This window comes from Parasteatoda tepidariorum, chromosome 5, assembly GCF_043381705.1.
Source record: "Parasteatoda tepidariorum isolate YZ-2023 chromosome 5, CAS_Ptep_4.0, whole genome shotgun sequence".
NCBI lineage: Eukaryota > Metazoa > Arthropoda > Arachnida > Araneae > Theridiidae > Parasteatoda > Parasteatoda tepidariorum.
This window is the reverse complement of record NC_092208.1, coordinates 16581846-16604630: the sequence shown is the minus strand read 5'-3', so window position 1 is coordinate 16604630 and position 22785 is coordinate 16581846. Positions and strand designations below refer to the sequence as shown.

General features: G+C 33.0%; 1 protein-coding gene across 1 annotated transcript in view; it reads left to right on the top strand.

The window, feature by feature from the left end:
• LOC107456953 (tyrosine-protein kinase Yes) overlaps window positions 1–21514 on the top strand; it is a 24969-nt gene extending 3455 nt beyond the window's left edge. Inside the window, exons 2-7 of the mRNA XM_016074949.4 lie at window positions 9437–9748; window positions 12853–13124; window positions 14487–14618; window positions 16177–16297; window positions 17909–18028; window positions 21275–21514. Of these exons, the coding sequence (XP_015930435.1) occupies window positions 9462–9748; window positions 12853–13124; window positions 14487–14618; window positions 16177–16297; window positions 17909–18028; window positions 21275–21458 (1116 nt within the window). The 5' untranslated portion in view covers window positions 9437–9461 and the 3' untranslated portion in view covers window positions 21459–21514. The remainder of the gene's footprint in view (window positions 1–9436; window positions 9749–12852; window positions 13125–14486; window positions 14619–16176; window positions 16298–17908; window positions 18029–21274) is intronic.
• Window positions 21515–22785: the final 1271 nt, after the last annotated feature.

Below are 22785 nucleotides of genomic sequence, written 5' to 3'. Positions count from 1 at the left end.
TTTTTTTATTAAATAGCAATTAAACAGAAATCAATCTTTACTTCTTACATTTATTCTGATTCAGGAGAAAAATCCTCTATTGCAAATTTGATATCAATTATTTCACTAGTTTTTTTTTCCAAAATATTATCCAAATTCCCATATTTCTTTATTCTATTTTAGTTATGTATCATATCGATTAGCTCCTATTTTCAATTGACACGCAATTAATGTCCTTTGCAATCAAGCTTTTTACTTCTGTTGGTTTACTGGTTGGAAATAAAGCTTTTTGATAATATTTTAAATCGCAATTTAGAAAAGTTTTTCTCAAAAGCATATACCTAAGTACCACGCTAGTATATAGAATGTGTAAAGCACTAATAGCGAAAATAAAATTACTATTTCATCCTCTGTGACGATACATTAGTCTAAACAAAAGTTGAAAAATACTTACATTTATATATATATATATATATATATATATATATATATATATATATAAATGTAAGTATTTTTCAACTTTTGTTTAGACTAATGTATCGTCACAGAGGATGAAATAGTAATTTTATTTTCGCTATTAGTGCTTTACACATTCTATATACTAGCGTGGTACTTAGGTATATGCTTTTGAGAAAAACTTTTCTAAATTGCGATTTAAAATATTATCAAAAAGCTTTATTTCCAACCAGTAAACCAACAGAAGTAAAAAGCTTGATTGCAAAGGACATTAATTGCGTGTCAATTGAAAATAGGAGCTAATCGATATGATACATAACTAAAATAGAATAAAGAAATATGGGAATTTGGATAATATTTTGGAAAAAAAAACTAGTGAAATAATTGATATCAAATTTGCAATAGAGGATTTTTCTCCTGAATCAGAATAAATGTAAGAAGTAAAGATTGATTTCTGTTTAATTGCTATTTAATAAAAAAAAGGTATAATCCAATTAATGACTAAATAAATGACTTTGTTAAAATTCGATTTCCTTTGAACTGTTCGACCGATTTCATCTGAAATTCGTATTTTGCCATATAATTTTTTTTTAATTGTGGACACTTGGGGGTTGTCCCATTGGCCACAGAAATGCCAGAACTGCTACTCTCTTCTCGTTACCCAGTGGGCACCTGTGGTGAAGTCACTGCGGTGGAGCAGCGTCGCCCACGTCACACAACCTAAAAAACTCGTTTATGGGGCTGGTCACATTCACACCCAAAGGAGAAAGGACATAGAACACAGAGAGAAAGAAACATCCATGCCCTGAGCAGGATTCGAACCCGCGACCAGCGGCTCCGCAGTCAGGCACGCTAACCACTCGGCCACCAGGTCCGAAACCATATAAAAACACATTCTTTAAAATTTTTAAAACTTTATATTTCAATTCAAAATTTTTTCAACTATTGATAAAGAAAATTAAAAAAAAATAATTAAAATTATTTTTTGTCTTGGGATTAAAGATGGATACATGAATTTTATAATTGCGTGCAAAAATTTTTCAATTCGATTGAAAACTTCTCAAGATACGGCGAAATACGCAAAAAGTAAAATTAGCACTAAGGGGTCCAAACTTTTGGCTGCTCTCCTGTACAAACTGTGAGATTTAGGAATCCAAATACGTCGACAAAAAGGTATGTTTATTTAAAGAAAGTACGTCATTACTCAAGATATCGCATGAACATGAACATTTGTAACATGATTTCGTACTTAGAAACAAGTATGGTCAAAACATGGTAAAATTTACCGTGTTTTTGGCTTTTTGAGAACACCTAAAAGCTGGGTAATTTTTACTGAAGCACTTTAGTAACGATTTCGGGAAAATTAACAATAAAATATGGTTTTATAATATTTGATGAAATTTGATAACTGTAGTAAAGTATGGTAGTTTCATCCTAATACCATGGCAAAAACGAAAAACATTTTTTTTTGGTTAAATATGCCTTTTTGTTTTGTATTTTTTACCAAATGTTTCATAACAAGAACTATAATTTTGAGTATAAGAATTTCCGGTAAACCGTTGCCATATGAATGGAAAAATTACGAAACGGAAACAAAAACATAAATATCATATATATACTTTTGAAAACCAGAATTATATATTTTTTTAAAATATTTATTTTTACCAGAATTATCATCACTATACAGTAATGTCTTTATACCAGAATTTTTTTCTCCGTGCGATCTAAAGTCCATATAAATAATAGAAAATCTTCTTATTGATTACTAAAAATGCATCAACCTTGATCAAAGTGAATAGATTAATAATTTTGAAAAACTTATTATAGATAGTAGTTCTAGATGCGCCAAAATTCAAGAAATGGAAGAAAAAGTTTATCAATTTATTTTTTTAATAAATTTTTTCCCCTAAAAATTGGAAATTTGATTTTCACTCTATGATCGTGTTTTTATTTAAAAAATAAAATTACGTTAATTTTGAACATTCTCAGTTATGGTAGGATAGAAAATGTTCAAAACTNAAGGCTGAGTCGGCCTTGCCCGGCCCAAGGATCGAACCAGGGACCTGTGGCACGACAGCGCGAAGCGCTACCGCTCAGCCACCGGGCGTCGATTTTCACTCTATGATCGTGTAAAATTACGTTAATTTTGAACATTCCCAGTTATGGTAGGATAGAAAATGTTCAAAACTTCATTTCAATCAATAAATAACGAAGTGATTAATCAATTTATCGCTCAGACACAATACGGTTCCAATAAAAAAAAAAAAAAAAAAANCTAAAAAAAAAAAAAAAAAAAATCACGGGCAATGACTCTTTGAGCTTGAAGTATTTCGAATGATAAATTGTGCACGGATTCCGCTTTGGTAAATCCTTCGAATGATACCAAATCGTCAATATTTCATTTGCATCGCTTTCCACATCATTCGAAATCGATTAAGGTTGCTAGGCTTTGTTGAAGCCTTAATACCAACCAACGAACAATAAATCACGGCAATCGCATTAGATACAGGCGAACGGCTCAATTTCTTATCACACTTTAATACTTCATATGTATTTTTAATTAATTTAGTTTCAAAATAGTTCATTACGGTACATTACTTCTATTTGTATTGAAACTATAAACATGTTAATTGAATTTATCATTTCAGTTGCATCAAAAAATAAGCATAATTATTCTACAAATTATTAATTAAACGATTATTCCAAAATAGCTTATTGCAAAATAACAATGAAAATAAAATCGAGTAATCGACATTTCTTGCCTTCAACTGTAAATAACTTTTTATTATTCGTCAAGGAAAAAAAAATCAAAATATATATTAGAACTATTTGCAATAAAATGGTAGTCGTATTTCTGCAGAAATAGCTATTATCATTTTTACTTCGCGTGCAAAATTCTTTCTTAAAATAAAATTATTCTCTATTGATACCAATTAACACCATTTACAGGAGCGGAATAGCCAGATTGGTAGGGTGTTGGGTACAAGAGATCCTGAGTTCGATCCCCGACTACCGAAGAATCCCCGTGTAGTAAATGATGACTGCTGCAAGCTAAATCTGTCGGGTCACAAAGTTCTTTATGTTCCCATGGGGTACTGAGCTGGAGATTGATCGTTCGCTGGTTCAGGTCCGAAATCCGATCTGTAAATGAATGAATGAATGGATGTATGAATGGGGGTTCACCCTATAAAAGGGTAGTAACGCGTGTGTGACTTAATTCGTATTCTTGGTCATAGATGGCACCACTGAAAAGCAAGAAACGTCCCCTTTTCCTTAAATTTGCTTGGTTTTTAAGGGGACACTGGACGTTCAGAATGAGAAAAATCCTACAAAAATCCATTATTTGGTTTCGGAAATATTAAAAAAATTGGATTTATTTGTATATATAATATGCAGCAAACTGTGTTTAAATTTGAGTTTTCCTTACCGAGTTATAAGATTATGAATTTGTAAAAGCCCATATTATATCAATACGTAGTTCTCGTTGTCAAAGTTGCTTTTTCTCGTAATGTAATTTGTCAATGTTCTCACAAATTCAAAAACTTCTTTGCGCACCAGTTTTTGTTTTATTCTTTAAAAAAAATCAGATAGTCTTCGAAGTGGCTTGTTTAACTATGAAGGCATTTGATTATCTCAATAGATTAATTTAATTTTTTAATAAATGAGGAAACATAATTAAAGCGTGTTTTTTTTTTTTGAAGAAATTTTAGGTGATGAAATAAAAATTTAATGCCTAGGTGTATTAGGTTTTTATACGGTTAGCATAAGCACTTTAATTTATTTAAATATCTATAAACAACGTATTTAGGTAATAATTTAATTTAAAAAAATTAAAATTTGTTCTGAAGGAACTTTTTAATTTATCAACATTTAAAAGCCATATTTTTGGCTATAACTTAAATTTTAATTTTTTTTCTAAATCTTTGTACAGACTTCTATTAATGATACAAATATTCTATTAAAATTTGAAAATTATCGAACAGCAATTGCACATTTTTGCTTTGAACGTCCAGTGTCCCCTTAAAATGATAGTATTTTGCTTTAAATGTTTTGATTGGAGAGAGCAAATCCATTAATCAACTGAGCGTACAAGTTCACTTGCTCATGGTTGTCACAGTGCGCGTCGCGCTTGACATTTTACATATTTACTTTAACATTTTTACAAAAATCAACGCAATATATTGATACAATAATATAAACGGAATAAACTATCAATAAATATATATTTTAATTTTTTTGAAAATATTATTGAAAATATTACACTTGAAGCAAAGATCTAAATTTAAACTGTATTTGTCATCTTGCTGTAAAGAATTCTCTGGGCTTAAGAGCGAACAAAAATAGTTTAAAAATTATTAAACTTTTTTAAAGTTCCCCAATTTGGCGACATTTTCCCACCTAGATTAAAATTATCAGAAGCAATGCTTTATTCCTTTTTTTTTCTTCAAATTTTCATGAACCCAGATAATGCAACATTGCATGTAAGTATCTGAATAATAAAAAATTGGACCACAAACGCTTTTCATTTTCTAAAAACTGCGGCTTTTCTTCAAATTGACGTTTTGCGTCATTTTCAGAACAAACATTGAGGGCACTGGCTAAAGATAGGCTAAACTTCACCTAACGGTCATGAGTAACTGTTAAAACCTCACAACAGTTATGAAAATTTGCATGTTATGAAATAACAGTCATAAAAATAGCATATTCACAGAAAAGCATCATTACGACTACAGAGCCTTCAAAAAATAGTCTTAATCTAGCTGGCTTTAATTGTACTGTCTAAACCAGTGGTTCTTAACCTTTTTAAGCCGCGACCCAAATTTGACAAATATGTTCATGTCGCGACCCCCAAAAAAGTCAAAATTAGGCTGAGTAAGCCACAATGACTTCCTTTAGGAGGTGTTGGTATTACTTATTATTTGGTGTATTGACTAGCTTTTTTGGTTCGACTCAGCGCGGCCCAAGAAATATGCTTCGCGACCCAATTTTGGGTCGCGACCCATAGGTTAAGAACCGCTGGTCTAAACCAGTAGTTACCAACTGGCGGCCTGAGAGACCGCATCCGCCCCGCGAAGACTTTTTTGTGGTCCCCGAGCTGAAGTATATTAGTTGTCATTTTTTGCGGACAATTTTCGTAAAAAATCTTTATGGGTTTAAAATACTTTTCTTTCCTTTAAAAAAACATCATTTCTTCGTTTGTGTGAAATTTAACATACTAACGGCGCAAAAAAAAATATTTCTCAGGTTTTGCATCCAAGAAAATCTTTATTCAAATGCAAATTAATCGTATATGTTATAATTTGTAACTCAATACGTTTGTTTTGTACAACTTGATAAAAATCTGACAGTAACATTTAATGTTCCTTCAAACATAAAAGAGTCCTAGATAAAATTTTGATAATGTTGCGGCCCGCCATTTGACTGGTGTTTTTAATTGCGGCCCCCGGCCTCATGCAAGTTGGAAACCCCTGGTCTAAACCTCACAATTACAGGTTTTATGAAAATTCCATAAGTTTCTCATTTAAGAGAACAGTAGACATTATTATTTTACTTCCACTTCGTAATCGCATGATTCGATCGCAGTACACAATCTATTTTAACAAACAATAAACTATAACACAACATAGTTGCTAAGCGATTACAACACAAACCGATAGCGTGTTAGTGAAAGAAAAACAAAAATATATCCTTTATATATGACCCTAACAGAGACATCGAGTTTTCAGTCATATCATCAAAGATTTAATGATCTCTGCAAAAACTGTTAATAAAATATTATCTACATCAATATAAAAAAAATGCAATAACTGGTTATTACTTTATTATTTGTTTCTACATTTGTTTCTATTATTTGTTTCTACAGCTATTTGTTTCTTCCTCGCAGCAAAATAAAGATATTTTGCAGTTTTCATATATATATAATTTATATAAGGTTTTAAAGTATATTTCTAATCTAAAGCAGTAAAATAGATTAAGTCATTATAATATTTTTTTTATAATAGTTATTTGTTAAGTATCTTTTCTTCTAAAAAATGCTAATTAGTAAATAAAGTGTGATTAAGCCGATTTCATTAAAGTGAGACCGCAATTTTGGATGTTAGTGCAATCCAATCAGTTAGTGAATATGATATCAGGGATTTTTAAATGCAATCATGGGAAAAATGTATTACATTTTTATAATGAGTAAAGTTTTATTTATTCAACTATGTTACTAGGGGGCTAAGCCCCCTGTTCACTACCGCTCACCAATCCCGATGATTGCTTCTCATCAATGGGATACTTACAAGTGACGTAGTGTGGGTACCTCGATCCTGATTGGTTGTTAAAACGCGCCATTTGTTTACGTTAGCAAAGTATTCTTTCCATTCTATTTCGCGTAAACCATGCCCGTCAAGCATCAATTCTCTTTTGTGACAGCTGGAGCCGTGATGGCTCAGGGGATAGAGCGTTCGCCTTCCGAAAAGGTGACCCGGGTACAAATTCCAGCGATGGCTGGTCGATACGAATTAGACATCCGGCTTGCATCGATCACAGTGCTGACGTTAGAGTCCCCTTGACATCGGGCTAGCCGTGGGAGGTTTTCGTGGTTTTCCTCTCTATGTAACGCAAATGTGGGTTAGCTCCATCAAAAATTCCTTAACGAAGCCAAATTTCACCCAATACCTGATTCAGGAGTTCCCTTGTCTATTGAGTCGGAACCCATGCCCGGAAATGACATCGTACGCGGCTAGGGGGCCTTCCCTATTATGACCTGTTCAGAAGAACCCGAAGAAACAGTTCATAATAGGGAAGTGCCCCTAGCGGCGGATGACAACATTTCCGAGAATGGGCTCATATGCAATTTTAATCCTAATGATGTGTCCTAACTCTCTTAGAAGTTTACCACAACATTTATGTGACCCCATGCCATGTATAATGTTTTTAAGCTTGTACATTGCGAAAGAAAATAAAAGATTGAAAATGTAATTGAAAGAAAAATTGTGTGTTATAGAAAGAAACTGATTGCAGATTTGAAATCGGCGATTACGAAAGTATTTAAAATCTGTTATAATTCTCATGGTACAGAAAACGAAAGAAAAAAGTCTGCCCCCCCCCCCGCTCAATCATTGTTATTGTCATGCTAACAAACGCCGTTAAAAAACGCTGTTTAATTCTGAAAATAAAATATGAAATATGATTTACAGCCTGTGGTTTGTTTCTGAACTGTTAGCATGTATTTATACATCTAGCATTTATTCATGTCTAATATTAGCATATATTTATGCATTAATGCTAGCATACGCATTATGCAAATATACCCGTTACGGTGGCGTTACATGTGACAAGGTAGGTATAGGGGTTTGGGAAGTGTGACACTTTATGACAAGGGGGGGGGATATTGATAAAAAGTGAGATAATATTTATGAAAAATCCAACAGCTCATCCGATAGATTAATACAATACAGGTTGTGTAGTATTATTATTATAAATATAAAAACTATAGCGAAAATGAAAAACGAATTCAGTATTTAATTGTCATGTTATCTAACCAAGATAATAAAATAAAATACCGCATTATAAAAATACAGTATAACAACAGGTAACTGTAATCCTATCACCATTGTTAATTGTGAGAAAAAAAAGCTAAGGAATGAGAGAGGGAAAGGATATGACTCAAGTTGTTTTTAACCTTGAAGCATAAGGTAGATTTGTCATCTTCGTCGTCTCAATTTTACAAAACGCAGAAGTTATTTTTGACTTGTTTTTTCTTTAACCGTTTTTATCTTTCACAGACAGCAAATAATACGTTGTAATCGTTTTTATGGGTCTCTAAAAGTTTAATAATATTTTTTATTTAGACTAATCTAACATTAAAATGTAAACAAAATCTTCATTCTTAAATTCCATAAGAATTATGTTAAAATTAGCTTCTAAATTTAGAACAACGCTGCAAATCAATTTTTAACCCCAAAAAATGTCCTGATGGGTTTCATTAGAATAAAAAAAATAAATTTAAATAATTCTATAATAAAATTTTAGAATTAAAATCCCCAATATCTCTCTTATTATAATGGGAGACAGCTTTTTATGTTGTACTAGTTGAATATCCATTCTTCGTACTGGGTCGATAAAAAATCTATAATTAATAAATCTGTATTGATCAACAGCACGAAAGCTGATAACTGTCTGAAAGACATAATGAAATTTCACCGTCACTCATACCGTCATAAATAGTTAAACTGAAATAATTCCATTTTTTAAATTTATTTATTATTATTTGTTGACTTTCCAGTGGTTCAGGTTTTTTAGATTAAGCAAAACATATTTTTAGAAGTTTATTCCATCGCAGCAAAGTTTAACTGTATTCATAATCATTCGGCATGATGCTGCTGTTCGGTTCCAACTCATTATAGTAAAAATTTACCTCAATCAAGCAATTTTCTCCAGCCTGCCCCTTTAGAGGGAGAGGCGAAAAAAACCTATTACCATAGTACACATAGTAGGTATGAAAAAGTACTCCCGTAACGGCTCGCCATGAGCTAGGGGACTCCACAATTTCTAGACAAGCAGCATAATTTTAGCAATGTTGTCAGCGTTACACACAGACTTCTTGACAAGCTGATGTCCAATGATCTGAAGCAGGGATGGCTTCAAGGTGCCTTTGTGGATCGAACCCCAGTCATTTATAATAATACCTCATCAGTGCCTTTAACCACAACACGGTTCATAGTAGGTATACATGTTATTTTATTTGGTACTTATTAAAACAGTATCAACTACTATACTGCTAGTAATACCTATTACTAAAATTAGGTAATACTCTAAGGTTGCTCTAGTTTCATAATTGCAGTGCTATAATGTATTGTATCGCGCTATGATCTCAAAATTATTAAAGCAATTTAAAGGTTATGTCAGAGTTTAACGTCGCTTCTGAAAACTGTGAGATTCCTCTGTTTTTCTAAATTACCCTCATCGAATCTATTTGATACAGAGCCTAATTATCTAACTGATTCTGTTGTAGATTCGAATTTCCCTTGAGGCATTACATGGCAGTCCGGCATCTGTATGAGACAGCGTTCGACAGTACGGCCAGTCCGGCAGATATCGATGAAGATCCAGAGGACATCCTGGAGACGAGCAGACGACTCTGCAGTCCGGATCCTGCAATCCACGCTCATAGCCAAAGACCCTCCCCCGCGACCTCCAGATCCAGTACAGACTCTGATCGGTCAGGAGGTAAGAGGGTACCCAAACGATCCCCAAGATCTCCAGCCTTGCCCCTTAGGAAGCTCTTTACTCCGTGGGTGTGTGGAGCAGACCGCAAAGAATCCAAGTAAGAAAGTTATCTGAATTTAGCAGTTGTATTTCAATGGATATTTCAGGTTTATTATGTTTTAATAATAATAATATTTACTATAATGATATAACATTTACTATACAACAACGACCAATCGATATTTATCTATCAAAATAAAATGTAACTAGCTGCTTTTTAAAGTAATATCGTATAATACACAAACTTTAATGGTAACCAAGCCGAATGCACAACACAACTGTATTAACTTACTTATAGTTCGTCTAAAATGAGAACTCCTCCAGGCATTCGTCTGGACCCGTGGCGGGGACCATGGTAACGAGGTATGACTATTTCAAGTAGGGGTGCGGGGCCACTGTTTTGGAGTGGTTTCTGCTCGGGTCGGCGAGAGAAAGAGAATCTCTTCGGTCCATTGTGTTAGTCCTAGAGTGAAGCTACCCTCCCGAAAATGCGCCATTCTTGTTTCCATAGCACCGGACGGCCTCAGACTTTGTAACTGGAGGAGTTCTTAGCTTAGACAAATTATACTTACTCTTCGTCTCTACAGTTCATGACGGACCTTTACCACACAGTTCCACTTTTTCCTGTCCTTTGTCTTTATCTTCCAATTTCTGATTTTCATTTCTTTCAGATCTCTTTCTAGGGCGTCCGACCTTTCTTTTCCCCTCTAGTTTTCATTGACAGATTTCCTTTGTTGCACTTTCCTCACTCATTCGCTCCACATGTCGGAGCCATTGTATTCTTTTTGTTTTTCTTAAATTTACTATATCTTTTTCATTATATGCACAACTGTGTATTTAAGCATCTTAATTCTTCAACCCTTCCTTCAATCCTAACACCTTATTTTGTTTCATATATATATCAACCAAATTTTTTCGTCTTCTAGCTGTTGTCCGCGTGCTAGTACTTTGATTTCAATTTTAACTATCTGCAAGAGATGTCAGCGATATTGTCAAAGTTCTTTGTGAATTGAAATTTAATAATAGTTTATAAACTTGTCCAGCGGCCATTAAATCACACAAAGTATGAGTTGGGGACAAAGTAGGCAGTGGAAGTATTAAAATTATTTCCATCTCTGTCTTGAGATAAGACAGAAAAGTCATTCTGATATGTGCTCCATTGAGTTCTGTCCTTACGCTATCCCGTCGAGCGCTATAACTTAAATATATCTATGCTATTGCCCGAAAAAGGCAGGCTCTGTCACCAATAATTGGTACGACAGTATGCGGCACCGTAGCACAGTTTACGTTTGAAATGCCTGAAATCATTTTAGAAACGATCAAAAATAAATCTAAATAATTACTTCGTAACTAAGTTTTTATTTCTATAAAAATACAAAATTAATACTTAACATGTTCTAAATAAGTACTTAATTCTAAATAAATACTTAACGTGTAGGTCTAGAAAGTTTGATAACTGGGCAATTTTGATCCTCAATACTAAAATTCGTTCTAAAGCTTTGTTTCTTGTGTTAGGGAGAAACGTGTGGAAAACAAATACTTCTCATGGGATCAGGAAAAGAAAAAAAAAAAGGATTACAGAAATTAAAACTTTATTCTTCAATAATTTTAAGATAAAATCTCTGATGCTTGTCAGCTATTTAATCAAATGCAAGTTTTACTTACAGTTCATAACACGTTCTTTAATACTTAGAATCAATAATTATTTACTCTTCATGTCAGGTAAGCTCAAATAAATAAATAAAAGTGGTTGGTGTGGCGTTCTCAAATTAGTTGTTATCAGAAACCACGTGTTTAGATTGTTTAAACTTGCACTTTTGAAAAATGTTTCCAGAAACTTAATTAATGTAAAGTTATCGGTAATAGAAGTAAGAAAATTTAAGTCGCCTTACTTATTCATCGTGAAAATTGTTTGATATGGAAAATCTTGACTATTATCTGGACTCACTTATTAATTGCATCATTTTCGGTTTGGTTCAGTATAGTTAATCTTTATTTTGAGTTGAACTTCTAAAAACGTGTTTTGCTTAATCTAACAACGTAAAGTCACCGGGAAAGATAACAAAAAGCTTTGACGAAAAAGTAAAACCATTTTAAATCATTTCATTGTCTCGGCACGCGTCTTTCAGTTTTGTGCATGATTGCATAGTGTTAATTTATAACAGTTTAATAATTATGTACGGTTTTTTAAAAAAAAATCAGAACCAGTATTCAACTGGTAGTAATAATAGGGAAACAGGTGGTATAACAGCAATGCAGAAATACTATTATAATGCGAAAACTAAATTAGACACTAAGTTCTATAGAGTGCAGCTGTTACAAACTTGGACGTTGTGCTCCATAAGGTTTTAAAATTGCACAATAATGCATGTGAAATGACGTCTTACGCCGTTAAGGGCGTCTCCTCGTGATGAATCGGCTGTCAATGCGCAATTTAAACAGTATTTTATGTAAATTTTACATTTTGTAGTACAATTTTAAATTCAAATTGACGGAAAAAAGCTATTTTACGTAATTTAATGTGTTTGGTTTCTAATTTGTCTAACTCGCCAAATTGTTTACTAAACCTTAAATGACCTTTCAATCGCTGTTTTTAGACCTATTCAAATGCATTTTCTGACAATTACCGTTAGAGAACGCAAAATTAATATAAAATTAATGTAGTTCAGATAATTTTATATTAATGTAGAAATTAATATAAAATTAATGTAAATCGCAATTTCAAATGCGCACGAACAGACACTTCATAATGAGTCACTCATATCAGCCAACGATGTTATTTCGGGGCATGGGTTGCAATCAACACCTCCTAGAAGAAGGAATGCCTCAGCACGGATCAATTTAGTAGTCCGATCTAACGAAGTTAACTGCGCAGTAGATGAAAAATAAGAAAGTTGTCATTGCGTTAGGGGTACTAAGCTGCGCAGTGGTTGAAAATACGAAATATGTCATAGTCATTACGTTTGGACTATTAAAGGATATTTATGGTAACTCGTGCTGAGGCCTGCTCTTATCTAGGAGGTGGTGTTGCAATTCGCGATCTTTATGATCTGTCTTACCTCCCCTCCAAGTTTACAGTAGTAGACTCTGTATTATTCAGTACTTTGGTTGTCATTTCTCTGTATGCATAACACCCTGTTTCAACTAGCAATTTTCTTTTAGGAGTTCAGAAACTCATACTGAAGCTCCAAGTTGCTCTACGGAAGAAAAATCGAAGAAAACATTTTCACCGTCCGTGGAATTCAAGAAACTGGACGTAGCAGAGGATGAGTCCAAAAAGAGTCCACAGATTTCTTCTCTTCCTGCCAAATCAACTGCAGCTGACAACAGGGCTTCCACTAATAACTTAGTCAATGAGAACTCCATTTTGGAAATAATGCCGCCAAATACGTCCAGTTATACGTCATTTGAACTCAAAAGCTACGCCAACACTAGTAAGTACGCTTACTTACTATCATTTGCCCAATCGTAATTAGGTTAGATAATAAGTAACAATGGTAATAAGGTTCTACAGCTTTTGTGCAATAACTTATACATTCTCAGAAGAGTCGGTTCGCTGTACAATACATGTACCGTACCATGAATCACTTATGGGGCAAAGTTGTGCAAAGGTAAAACGGAATTTGATCAAGTGCATAGGAAAAACGGAATTTGATCAAGTGCAAAGATAAAACGGAATATATTACGCAAAGGAAAAATGGGACACGTATCCAATTTTTCCTTAATCTTGTGGATCCTGTTCTAAACTTAAAACGTAAGAAACTCAAAAAATAAAGTGATAAAATAGATTAAAATTAGTTTAGCTATTGATGGTGCAGGTGTAAATGAACTTGCAGACCACTCTTTTGCCTCTCACACAGACTTAGAGCCTGAGGATATGTAGATGCATATTGAAGAGTAAATATAGATCTCAAGTGTAGAGACTGTTATAAATGCACTCGTGTATTGGTTTATGGGGATTATGTTGTATGTGAACTGTACATGTATTGTTCGTGGCCTTGAATATGTTCGTATGCAGATTAAAAAAATAGCGGAGTATTTTAAACTCGAATACTACTGTGTAACTTAAAAAAAGTATAAAATTAATATGAAAAAAAGTATTTTTTTGAATTTGTTTCGATTTGTCACAGAGTAATTTGCCAGAATAACATTGAGAGGGCGAAATACCACGAGAAAAACTTTTCATCACGGATTCTCTTTCACCACTATAAGCAATTTAAAATCTAAAGTGCAGAAAAACTGAGTTAAGGAAAACCTAGAGTAAGGCATGAAGTAAGTAAAATACTGACAAAAAATTTCAAAATATGAAAATTAAGACGAATTATTAGAGGATGGCCTGTGAAAGGCTGTTGCGCTTATGAAGAAGAAGAAGAAGAAGAAGTTAAGATAACGCAATGGAAAAGTTCTCTTCCATTAATTAGTTTGCATTTTGATGTTTTGAATTTTTTTTCCAGCAATTGAAACATTATAGCTCAATCTAGGTTTGCCTGATGATGAACTCACTTTTTCTATACTTTAAATTTTAACTAAGTTACGGAGGAGAAGGAGAATCTGGGATGCAATGTTTCTCCAGTGGTATAGCGTTCTTTGAAGTATCCCGTTATAAGAGAGAGTAGTAATAAAATAAATACACTTGCTTTTCCGCATTTGTTGAAAACCGTTTGTTGTTTTTATTGAGCAAATAGTTAAAAAATAACAATACTAATAATGCGTAATAATAATTTTATTAAATTAAATTTTTACAGGCCGTTTGGTGAAAAAAAAGTAATTAAACGATTTGTTTTTATAAATTTCAGGTGCAGATTCGGCGATTGAAAATGGAAAGGGACCATGTGACAGTGATAAAAGTAGTGAGTCTACACCAATACTTAACTTTGGTAAAAACTACAGAGAAGACATGAAACGTAGCAATTTAGAATTGAATTCTGGTAAATAAAATCTGTAATAACAATAATAATATAAAAATTAGTGTTTTTTTTTTAAAATTTATTTTATTTTTGCATCCTATCCTTTTCGTCCCGCGTTGGACTGATCGTTAAGACACGGTTCCCAGCAGATCACCGAAGTCAAGCATCACTGGTTGCGGTCAGTGTGCGAATGGGTGACCACTTGAATCAGTCTGCGTAGGGGCCGAGGGTGTGCGGTATTGGTCCTAGTTAAACTGTTCTACCGTAAAGTGCTCGACTTCGGATGCAGGTTGTTGGGCTACCGAAGCGGGGGTGCCATCCCGTCTGCAGAGGATCAAAATTGTGATGGCATGTCTTCGGATCATCCTCAGGGATGTTTCCCAGACCGTCGCCAATAGCCCATTGTGCAGCTCCAGTGCGACTTAAATGAACTATAACAACAGTAGCATCCTATCCTTTAGCTTTTATGCCCGTTGTATGACCTGCCACATTTTATAGCTTAAACTTAAAGTAAAATATATTTTCTGTTTTTCATATTATATTTATGGAGAGAATAAGGAGAAGATTTTTTTAATGCTGTTTCATTGTCCGAATTTCTCGCATTTTACACCAATTTTACTATGTTTATTGCGCTACGTAGTATGTATATTAACAAAGTAATTATATTTTCCTATTTTTTATAACCGTAACGTTAAAATTTTATATTATATGCAACTGCAGCATAAATTAAATTGGGAAAAGGTAACGTAACATAATGAAACATTAATTATTCGAAAAAATGTGTATCAAGAAAATGTGTATCACTGCATAGAAAACGGGGTTAAAAACGTTCTATAAAAAAATATTTTTCAGATCTATCATGCTTACCCCGTTCTTATTTACCAAAACACTTGATTCAAAACTTTATGACAGTCTGACTTTTGTATTCCAAATTTCTTCTTCAGCTTTTACAATAGTTACTGCTGAATACCAAACTTTTCCGAAATTGTTACTTTATTGGTTGCTTCCTGTCATGAAGATACCAGTTTAAAATGTTGCGAGTCCAGTGATTGAGCTATATGGTCAGTCTATTGCCATTTTAAATGTTCTCTTGATGATCTCGAAAAGTATTGCATATTTCTTCGTGTTGTTCTAAGTCTTTGTATAACTCCGTGAGTATGTAACTCCAAAATAATCAATCAATTTTGATTCATCAGTTTATTTTATGCATGATGTAGTTATCCATTGTTAATTTTTTATCCTAAATGAATGGACTCCGTACTTCTTTGATTTCTACCTCTATGATTTTGCTTTCCTTCTTCAAGAAATAAGAATTAAACTTGAATTTTGTTCTATCAATTCAATGTCTTGAATTGCTTTTAATGCATTTCTGGACTGTAATAACGCAAGTGATCAATTTCTCACTTCCAATCACGTCATTATATTTTATAAGCAAATTAAAATTAACATTATAATCAGTTCTCTGTGGGAAATCGTCTTAATGGTTGAGCGTTTGATCTTAAATCTATTTATAGATTAGATTTCATATTGAATGCTTAACCTTTACATACATTTGTATATATTCATTAATTCCTAATAGCGACCAGGAACAACTTATGGCTGGATTTTAGCCGGGCTCCGAAAAGAATGAGGCGCCACTTATGTTTGGATATTCAAAATGAAGATGAGATTGAACCTACAGCTCATCTTATGAAACAGGAGTAAGCATTCTTCCTTTTTAACTATTATTTCTTGACAGTATTCCAATCCAAATCGCAATATTCTAAGGAAAATTAAATTCGTCTCCTTTTAAAACATCTAAGTAATGAGCATAAACTATACTCAGTAAAAAATTTTAGTGTATCTTAACACCAGAAATAGAGCAATTACAGAAGTGGCGTGGCGGAACACCACAGATAATGTTTTGATGTTTNATTGCAATTTTACTCAGCTACTCTTAGTGGACAACATATGCAAAGTTTGCACGGTTTGGCTTACTTTTGAAAGAGTTATCGCTATTTTTGTGATTTTTCCTTAATTTATGATAACCAGTGTATTTCTTGACAGTATTCCAATCCAAATCGCAATATTCTAAGGAAAATTAAACTCGTCTCCTTTTAAAACATCTAAGTAATGAGCATAAACTATACTCAGTAAAAATTTTTAGTGTATCTTAACACCAGAAATAGAGCAATTACAAAAGTGGCGTGGCGGAACACCACAGATAATTTTTTGTTGTTTAGTGTTTTGAAACACCAGGGAAAATGTTCCTTCTCATTACTTTAGGTGCAAATTAGTTACCCTCATTTTCGGTTTTAGGTAATACTAAAATTTATAGCAATTATATTAATTAATTATTAATTTATAACAAGATATAATGTTCATAAGAGTCAGTAATGTTATTTTTATATACAATTTAATGCAAGATCAGTTTTAATTTAGTATGTATACACATACTAATTCCTAAAATAAAATAAACTGAGATATGCATAGCGCAGAGAGAACACCGTGAGGAAATTAATTAGGCTTAACAAAACAGAAGATGATAGAAATTGATTATAAGATTGTTCTATACAACTGACAGATATTTAAAAATTACAAGTACAGTTATCCATATTAGATAACTAAATATATATACACATTTTATGAAGGCGAGTTTTTGTTTCTGTAGACGTAAAAATAACGTGCAAAAACAACAATAAACCCACGCCATTTCGTGCTCAATTGTAAACAATTTGCTGACGATATTCAAAATTTGTGTTTTCGGAAAGAAAACTAATTCTAGAATAGTGTGAATGCTCACGAGTTTGGTCTAAGAATTCTTTATTATTGGTGTTTATACTGAACTGTATCCTTTAAAGTGTATGAACGCTGAATTCAATGTTAATTTGAATAAAGTGTTCCTTTACATATATGTTTGGGTTGCACATCACCAAATTTGGAGAGCTTTTACACCACACTTTTTTTTTAATGCATAGTAGTTTAGTTTTAAAATCAGTTTGTGATAAGCAGTTTAAAGATAATCGTAAAAATATGCTTTGAGGATTTTGAAGTGAAAAAGTTACAACTGAAAATGCAACAAAGAAGAAATTTCTATTGGATTTCTTCTGCCCTTTTGTTATAATTATAAACTTTATGAAAATTCATCATATAAGAAGTCAATATAAGCTCCAAAAAGTACTGTTTATCGTTGTCATTCATGTCTTAAGTACTTTTAACCTTCGACCTAATTTTTGAAACTTCGTCTCTTGCGCAGTTCGCTGTCTTAACTTTATGATATTATTATTGCCGCCATTCTTTGTTTCTCATTTTATTTTTTGTTTGTATTATAGATGGTATCATGGTTCCATAAGCAGGGCAGACGCTGAGAATTTGCTCCGTCTTATGAAGAAAGGGAGCTTTCTAGTCCGTTGTAGTGAGAAACTGAAGAGGCAATATCTGCTGTCGCTCAAGTAAGTTCTCATACCATACCAAAAAAAAAAAAAAAAAAAAAAAAATTTNAAAAAAAAAATAAATTTATTGTCCTAAAGCCCACTGTGGGCTTTGGCTTACTGAACAATGTTGTTCCAAACTTTCCTTCTCTTAGCCTTGGATTTCCAGTAAGCAATTTTCATTAGGAATGTATTTTCTGTTACATCATCTCACCATCTCTTTTTGCGTCTTCACTCGTTGAAAATGGGATTCATCCATTTTTAGCATTCAGTAACACTAAAATTTAAATTGCAGTAACGTAAGAAACTCATAGCAGCAAATAAAGTTACTTTTACGAGCCAATATAAAATAAGAATCAGTGCATATTAGCACAAATTATAATGCATACATACACTAATTCTTAAAATTAGTGATTCAAATATAGTGCAGCATAAAGAGAATATTAAGACGACGTTGAACTAGGTTTAACAGAATTTATAGAAAATATAGAATGGAGAATTTGTAGAAACTATGTATTATAAAATCGTTTAATACAGTTCACTAAAAATGTTTGTATAGTTGGTATCTTTAACTGAAGAGGAAATAACAATATAACTATCTTTATCACTGAAATAAAAACATACTTTAACGAAGAACATTTGTTTCTGTTGAGTAAGTCTGGTGTAAACTTATTCCATTATAAATATTTAGATTTAAATTAATCCCTCGAAATTATATATGAAAAAAAAAGCTCGATTTGATGTTAACTTTAAATAAAGTGTTCATTCTCAAAATTTTTGGGGTTTTTCATCATCATGTTTGGTAAAATATTGCACCACAGTAGTTGCATGAAGAAATTCTGTGGCGGCCAGCCTGATCTCCAGATCTGAATCTCATCTTGTATGTCTGAGATGTTCTTTGCAGAGCAATTGCAGCTCACCATTCTATCAGAAACCTCCCGGTTATAAAACAGCCTTTATGGAGGAATCGGATTTGTTGCTCAAAACGTTTTTTAACCTCGTAAACAGCATGGGACTTCATTGTGAAGCCTGCATTGCAGTCAGGGGTTGTCATATTCCATATTTAACTCCCAACAGGTCCTGCATCCTTTTTGGACTATCTTGCTTTGATGCCCATTAACACACGATCTTGAGTTCGGGCCATCCCTTATTTTTTAGCCTCGTTTGAGTCATACTTTGATGTATTTTCAGATAAAATTCTTCTTGATAACTGATTCTTGAGTTATCCGCAAAAAAATTTTTGTTCCTTAATTTTTTGATATGCGTAAAACGCAACAGTTTCTTACAACAGCCTTGAGTTGTAATTTAAGTAACTAAATCACACACAAAAAACATACTTTCTCTGAATAAGCGTTAACCTAAAAAGAATTCCATGCTAAACGTAAATCTCAATAATTATTTAATTTAATAATAATCAAAACTAATTTTGAATAATAGTTATTGATTTCTTTTACATTTTGTTAAACAATTTTTAAAAATTTAATTTTACCAGAATTTTTTTTCGTATAAATGCATTATAAAATTATAAAAAAGATCTCAGATTGTAAGATTAATTACATCACAACTCCTTTGAGCTTGCTTTGCTAAAGGAGCTAGCTTGCTTTGGCACATTGCCAGAAATAGGACTCGTAATTGTGTCAAAGAAGTAGATAAGGTTATTGCGCCTGAGGTCAAATCCCAGGCATAATGGCTTGAGACTTTAAGGGGCCTTTACGAGACTTCCTTAAACTGATTGTGTTAAACCCAGCTCACTTGGCATTGAATTGTTTTTTTTTTCTTAATTTTTTTATACATAAAATAAGACTTTTTAACCTTAAATAAGACGCTTTAAAAAAAAAAGAAAAAAAAAGCGTAGCTTGATAACCTAATTAATTTTCGATTCACTTACTAATGTAGTTTTTATTAAACTTAGATGTTTTTGATCGCATTCAATGTGTTTTATGGATGGATAAAAGTTTATTCTAAGGGCATTATTCACTGAATATATTGTCAATTTGCTATAAATAATTAAAAAAAAAAAACTCCACTCGTCTCCCAACGAGGTGACCTGGGTTCGATACCAGTAATAGCTCGCAACGTATAATATCCCCACGGACAGACGGTCCATGGATTAGAATCCCTTGCCGTTAGGCTAACCGTGGGAGGTTTTAACGGTTTTCCTCACCATGTAACACAAATACGGGTTAGTTCCATCAAAAAAAAAAAAAGTCCTCCACGAAGGCAAATTTCTCCCAATACTTGATTCAGAAGTTCCCTTGTCTTCAGGACCGGGTTCAACATTACAAGGTTACGGATTTGAACATTGTTAGTCGTAAGCCCAAAAATTGGGTCGGCTGTTTAACGACGGTTATAAAATGATAATAATAGACACGCTGTTTAATTTTTCGAGAAATCAAATAAAAATTTGAGAAAAAAAAGTTATGGTGCGTTTAATTAGTAAATAAAACTGGTGACATTTAAAAAAAATTAATAAAAAGTTTTTTTTTAAAATTTATTTTCATAAATTTTGCACCCCTCTAAGGCCGCGTCCGGGGACAAATGTCTTCTCGTTATCCACGCCACTGAAGTGTGTTTAATAGCTGATAAGGAATGATGTGTAGGGTATCTACCACTACAAAATTACAACTACGATTCACTAGTATATAAGACATGTTAACTCGACTCTATGGTGGGGTACCTTTTCATAGATGACGGTTGACATGGTCGATAACTACTATCCCCACATTGGTGATCTTCAGACGTGATGTGAACACGCCTACCTTGGCAGAAACGCCCACTTCGATATGAACACGCCTACTTCGTTGGATGGTCCACATTGAACAGTTGACTTGCTACTTGTGACTGCGACATTAATTCCTAGCGCTGTTGCTGCTAAACAACTTCTAGCGCTGTTACTGATCAGTTTCAATCATACACAACGTACAACGTAGCCACTCGACTGCTAAAGGCAACACAGGAGCAACCACGTTCGTGAACTTAATACAGCTCTCACGATCAGTACTCAAAAATACGATGATCTTAATACAACTCTCCTAAAAAACAGCAATGAATAAACTAGTGGCATCCGTTCATCGAATTCTATCACAGCTAAAATTCTGGTGGGGGAGTACTGTAGGGTATCTACCACTACAATTCACTAGTATATAAGACATGTTAACTCGATTTTATGTTGGGGTACCTTTTCATAGATGACGTTTGACATGGTCGATTACTCCTCACCCCCACAGATAAAATTCAACAGCAGTTAAAATGTTTCTTTTCTTACAGGAGTTCCAGAGGAGTAATGCATGTAAAGATAGTCCAGTTACCGACTGGGAAATATGTGATAAAGCAGCAGACACAGACTTTTGACTCCATTCCTCAACTGATACAGTATTTCAGTACGCACATTCTCAACATCCACGAGATGAACGTCTATCTCACTCACCCGGTCATCGAGAAACTACTCTAAATTTGTTTCATTAATTATTATTATAACACAAGAAGAATAAATGTTTATTTATTACACTTTAGGCTCTTTCTTTTATGCTATCACTAAACAAATAGGTACCAGAATTACATTTCGTGTGCCTTTTTATAACTAAGCATCGTGAATTGTCTCATTTTTAACCTCTTGTACACTGTAGAAAAAAAAAAGCAATTTTGGACGTTTTCGGCCGGAGACAAAGCATAGAGACTTAAATACTGCTGATTAGACAAATGAGGTATTTTTATATTTTATGCTAAATGTAAATAAACCATTTAAAATTTGATGCAGGATTAATAGTTACGACATTATGGTTTTATATATCTATATGAAAAAGGTACAAATTTTGACCAAAATTGAATGATATAGAAACTAAGTCAATAAGATTAATATAGGATGACCACAGGTCGGAAAAATTTCGTGAGTGGTGAGAAATGTTTTATAAAAAAGCTGTTTGGAATTTTAAAGGTTTTAATATTGCTTGAATTTTAGAATTCAAGTTAGTTAGTCAGTTTCAACATCTAGATATATTTCTTTCAATTTACAAATATATATTCTGATAGCAATTTAGAAAAACAATTTCTTTCCTTCATCTTTTTCTCCTACTTTTCGAATTTTTTCCCCTGGTTGTGGTAGCTCTGAAATAGTTCAAAAGTTTTATTATTTTAATGAGCACAGTTTTTTACATCTATTTACTTGTCTGACACTGCTTTTTAGACAAGTGAGACATTGCTTCCTGTGTACTTTATTACGCTAAATCCAATATCTACGCTACTCTCAATCAACTACACAACATAAAGGAGGGACGGATTAGCTAAAACAGCCTTACTTAACAACATTCCTTTACTCAGCGGAGTTTTTTAATTCCAAAAGAAATATCTTAGTGGATGAAGGAATCAGGTGACAATCTCCGAGTATTTTTGTATTGGAAGAAGAATATTTGGCAATAAACAGTCGACTTGTAATCCTGTATTTTGGTAGCTCATTGCAACATATTATTTTACGCTGAACTTGATCCGATTCAGCATAAAACAATACATGAGATCTGATACGTTGTTTTTCTGCATAGCAATGTCGGATACGTATAAATACAAAACAATGCTCGTAACTAATGAAATCTTAATAGCTTCTAAACTACTAGTTCTTTCAACGTTAATTTGATCTCAATATAGCATACAGAATCCATAGGGAACAATACCTCACTTGCCTAACTAGCAAATGAATTTCTAAGCCACTTTTACTTCTCTTTCTTACCTCTCTAAGGTTGTCCATCATCGCTTTTATTATACAGCAAAATTTAAGGAAAAGAAAA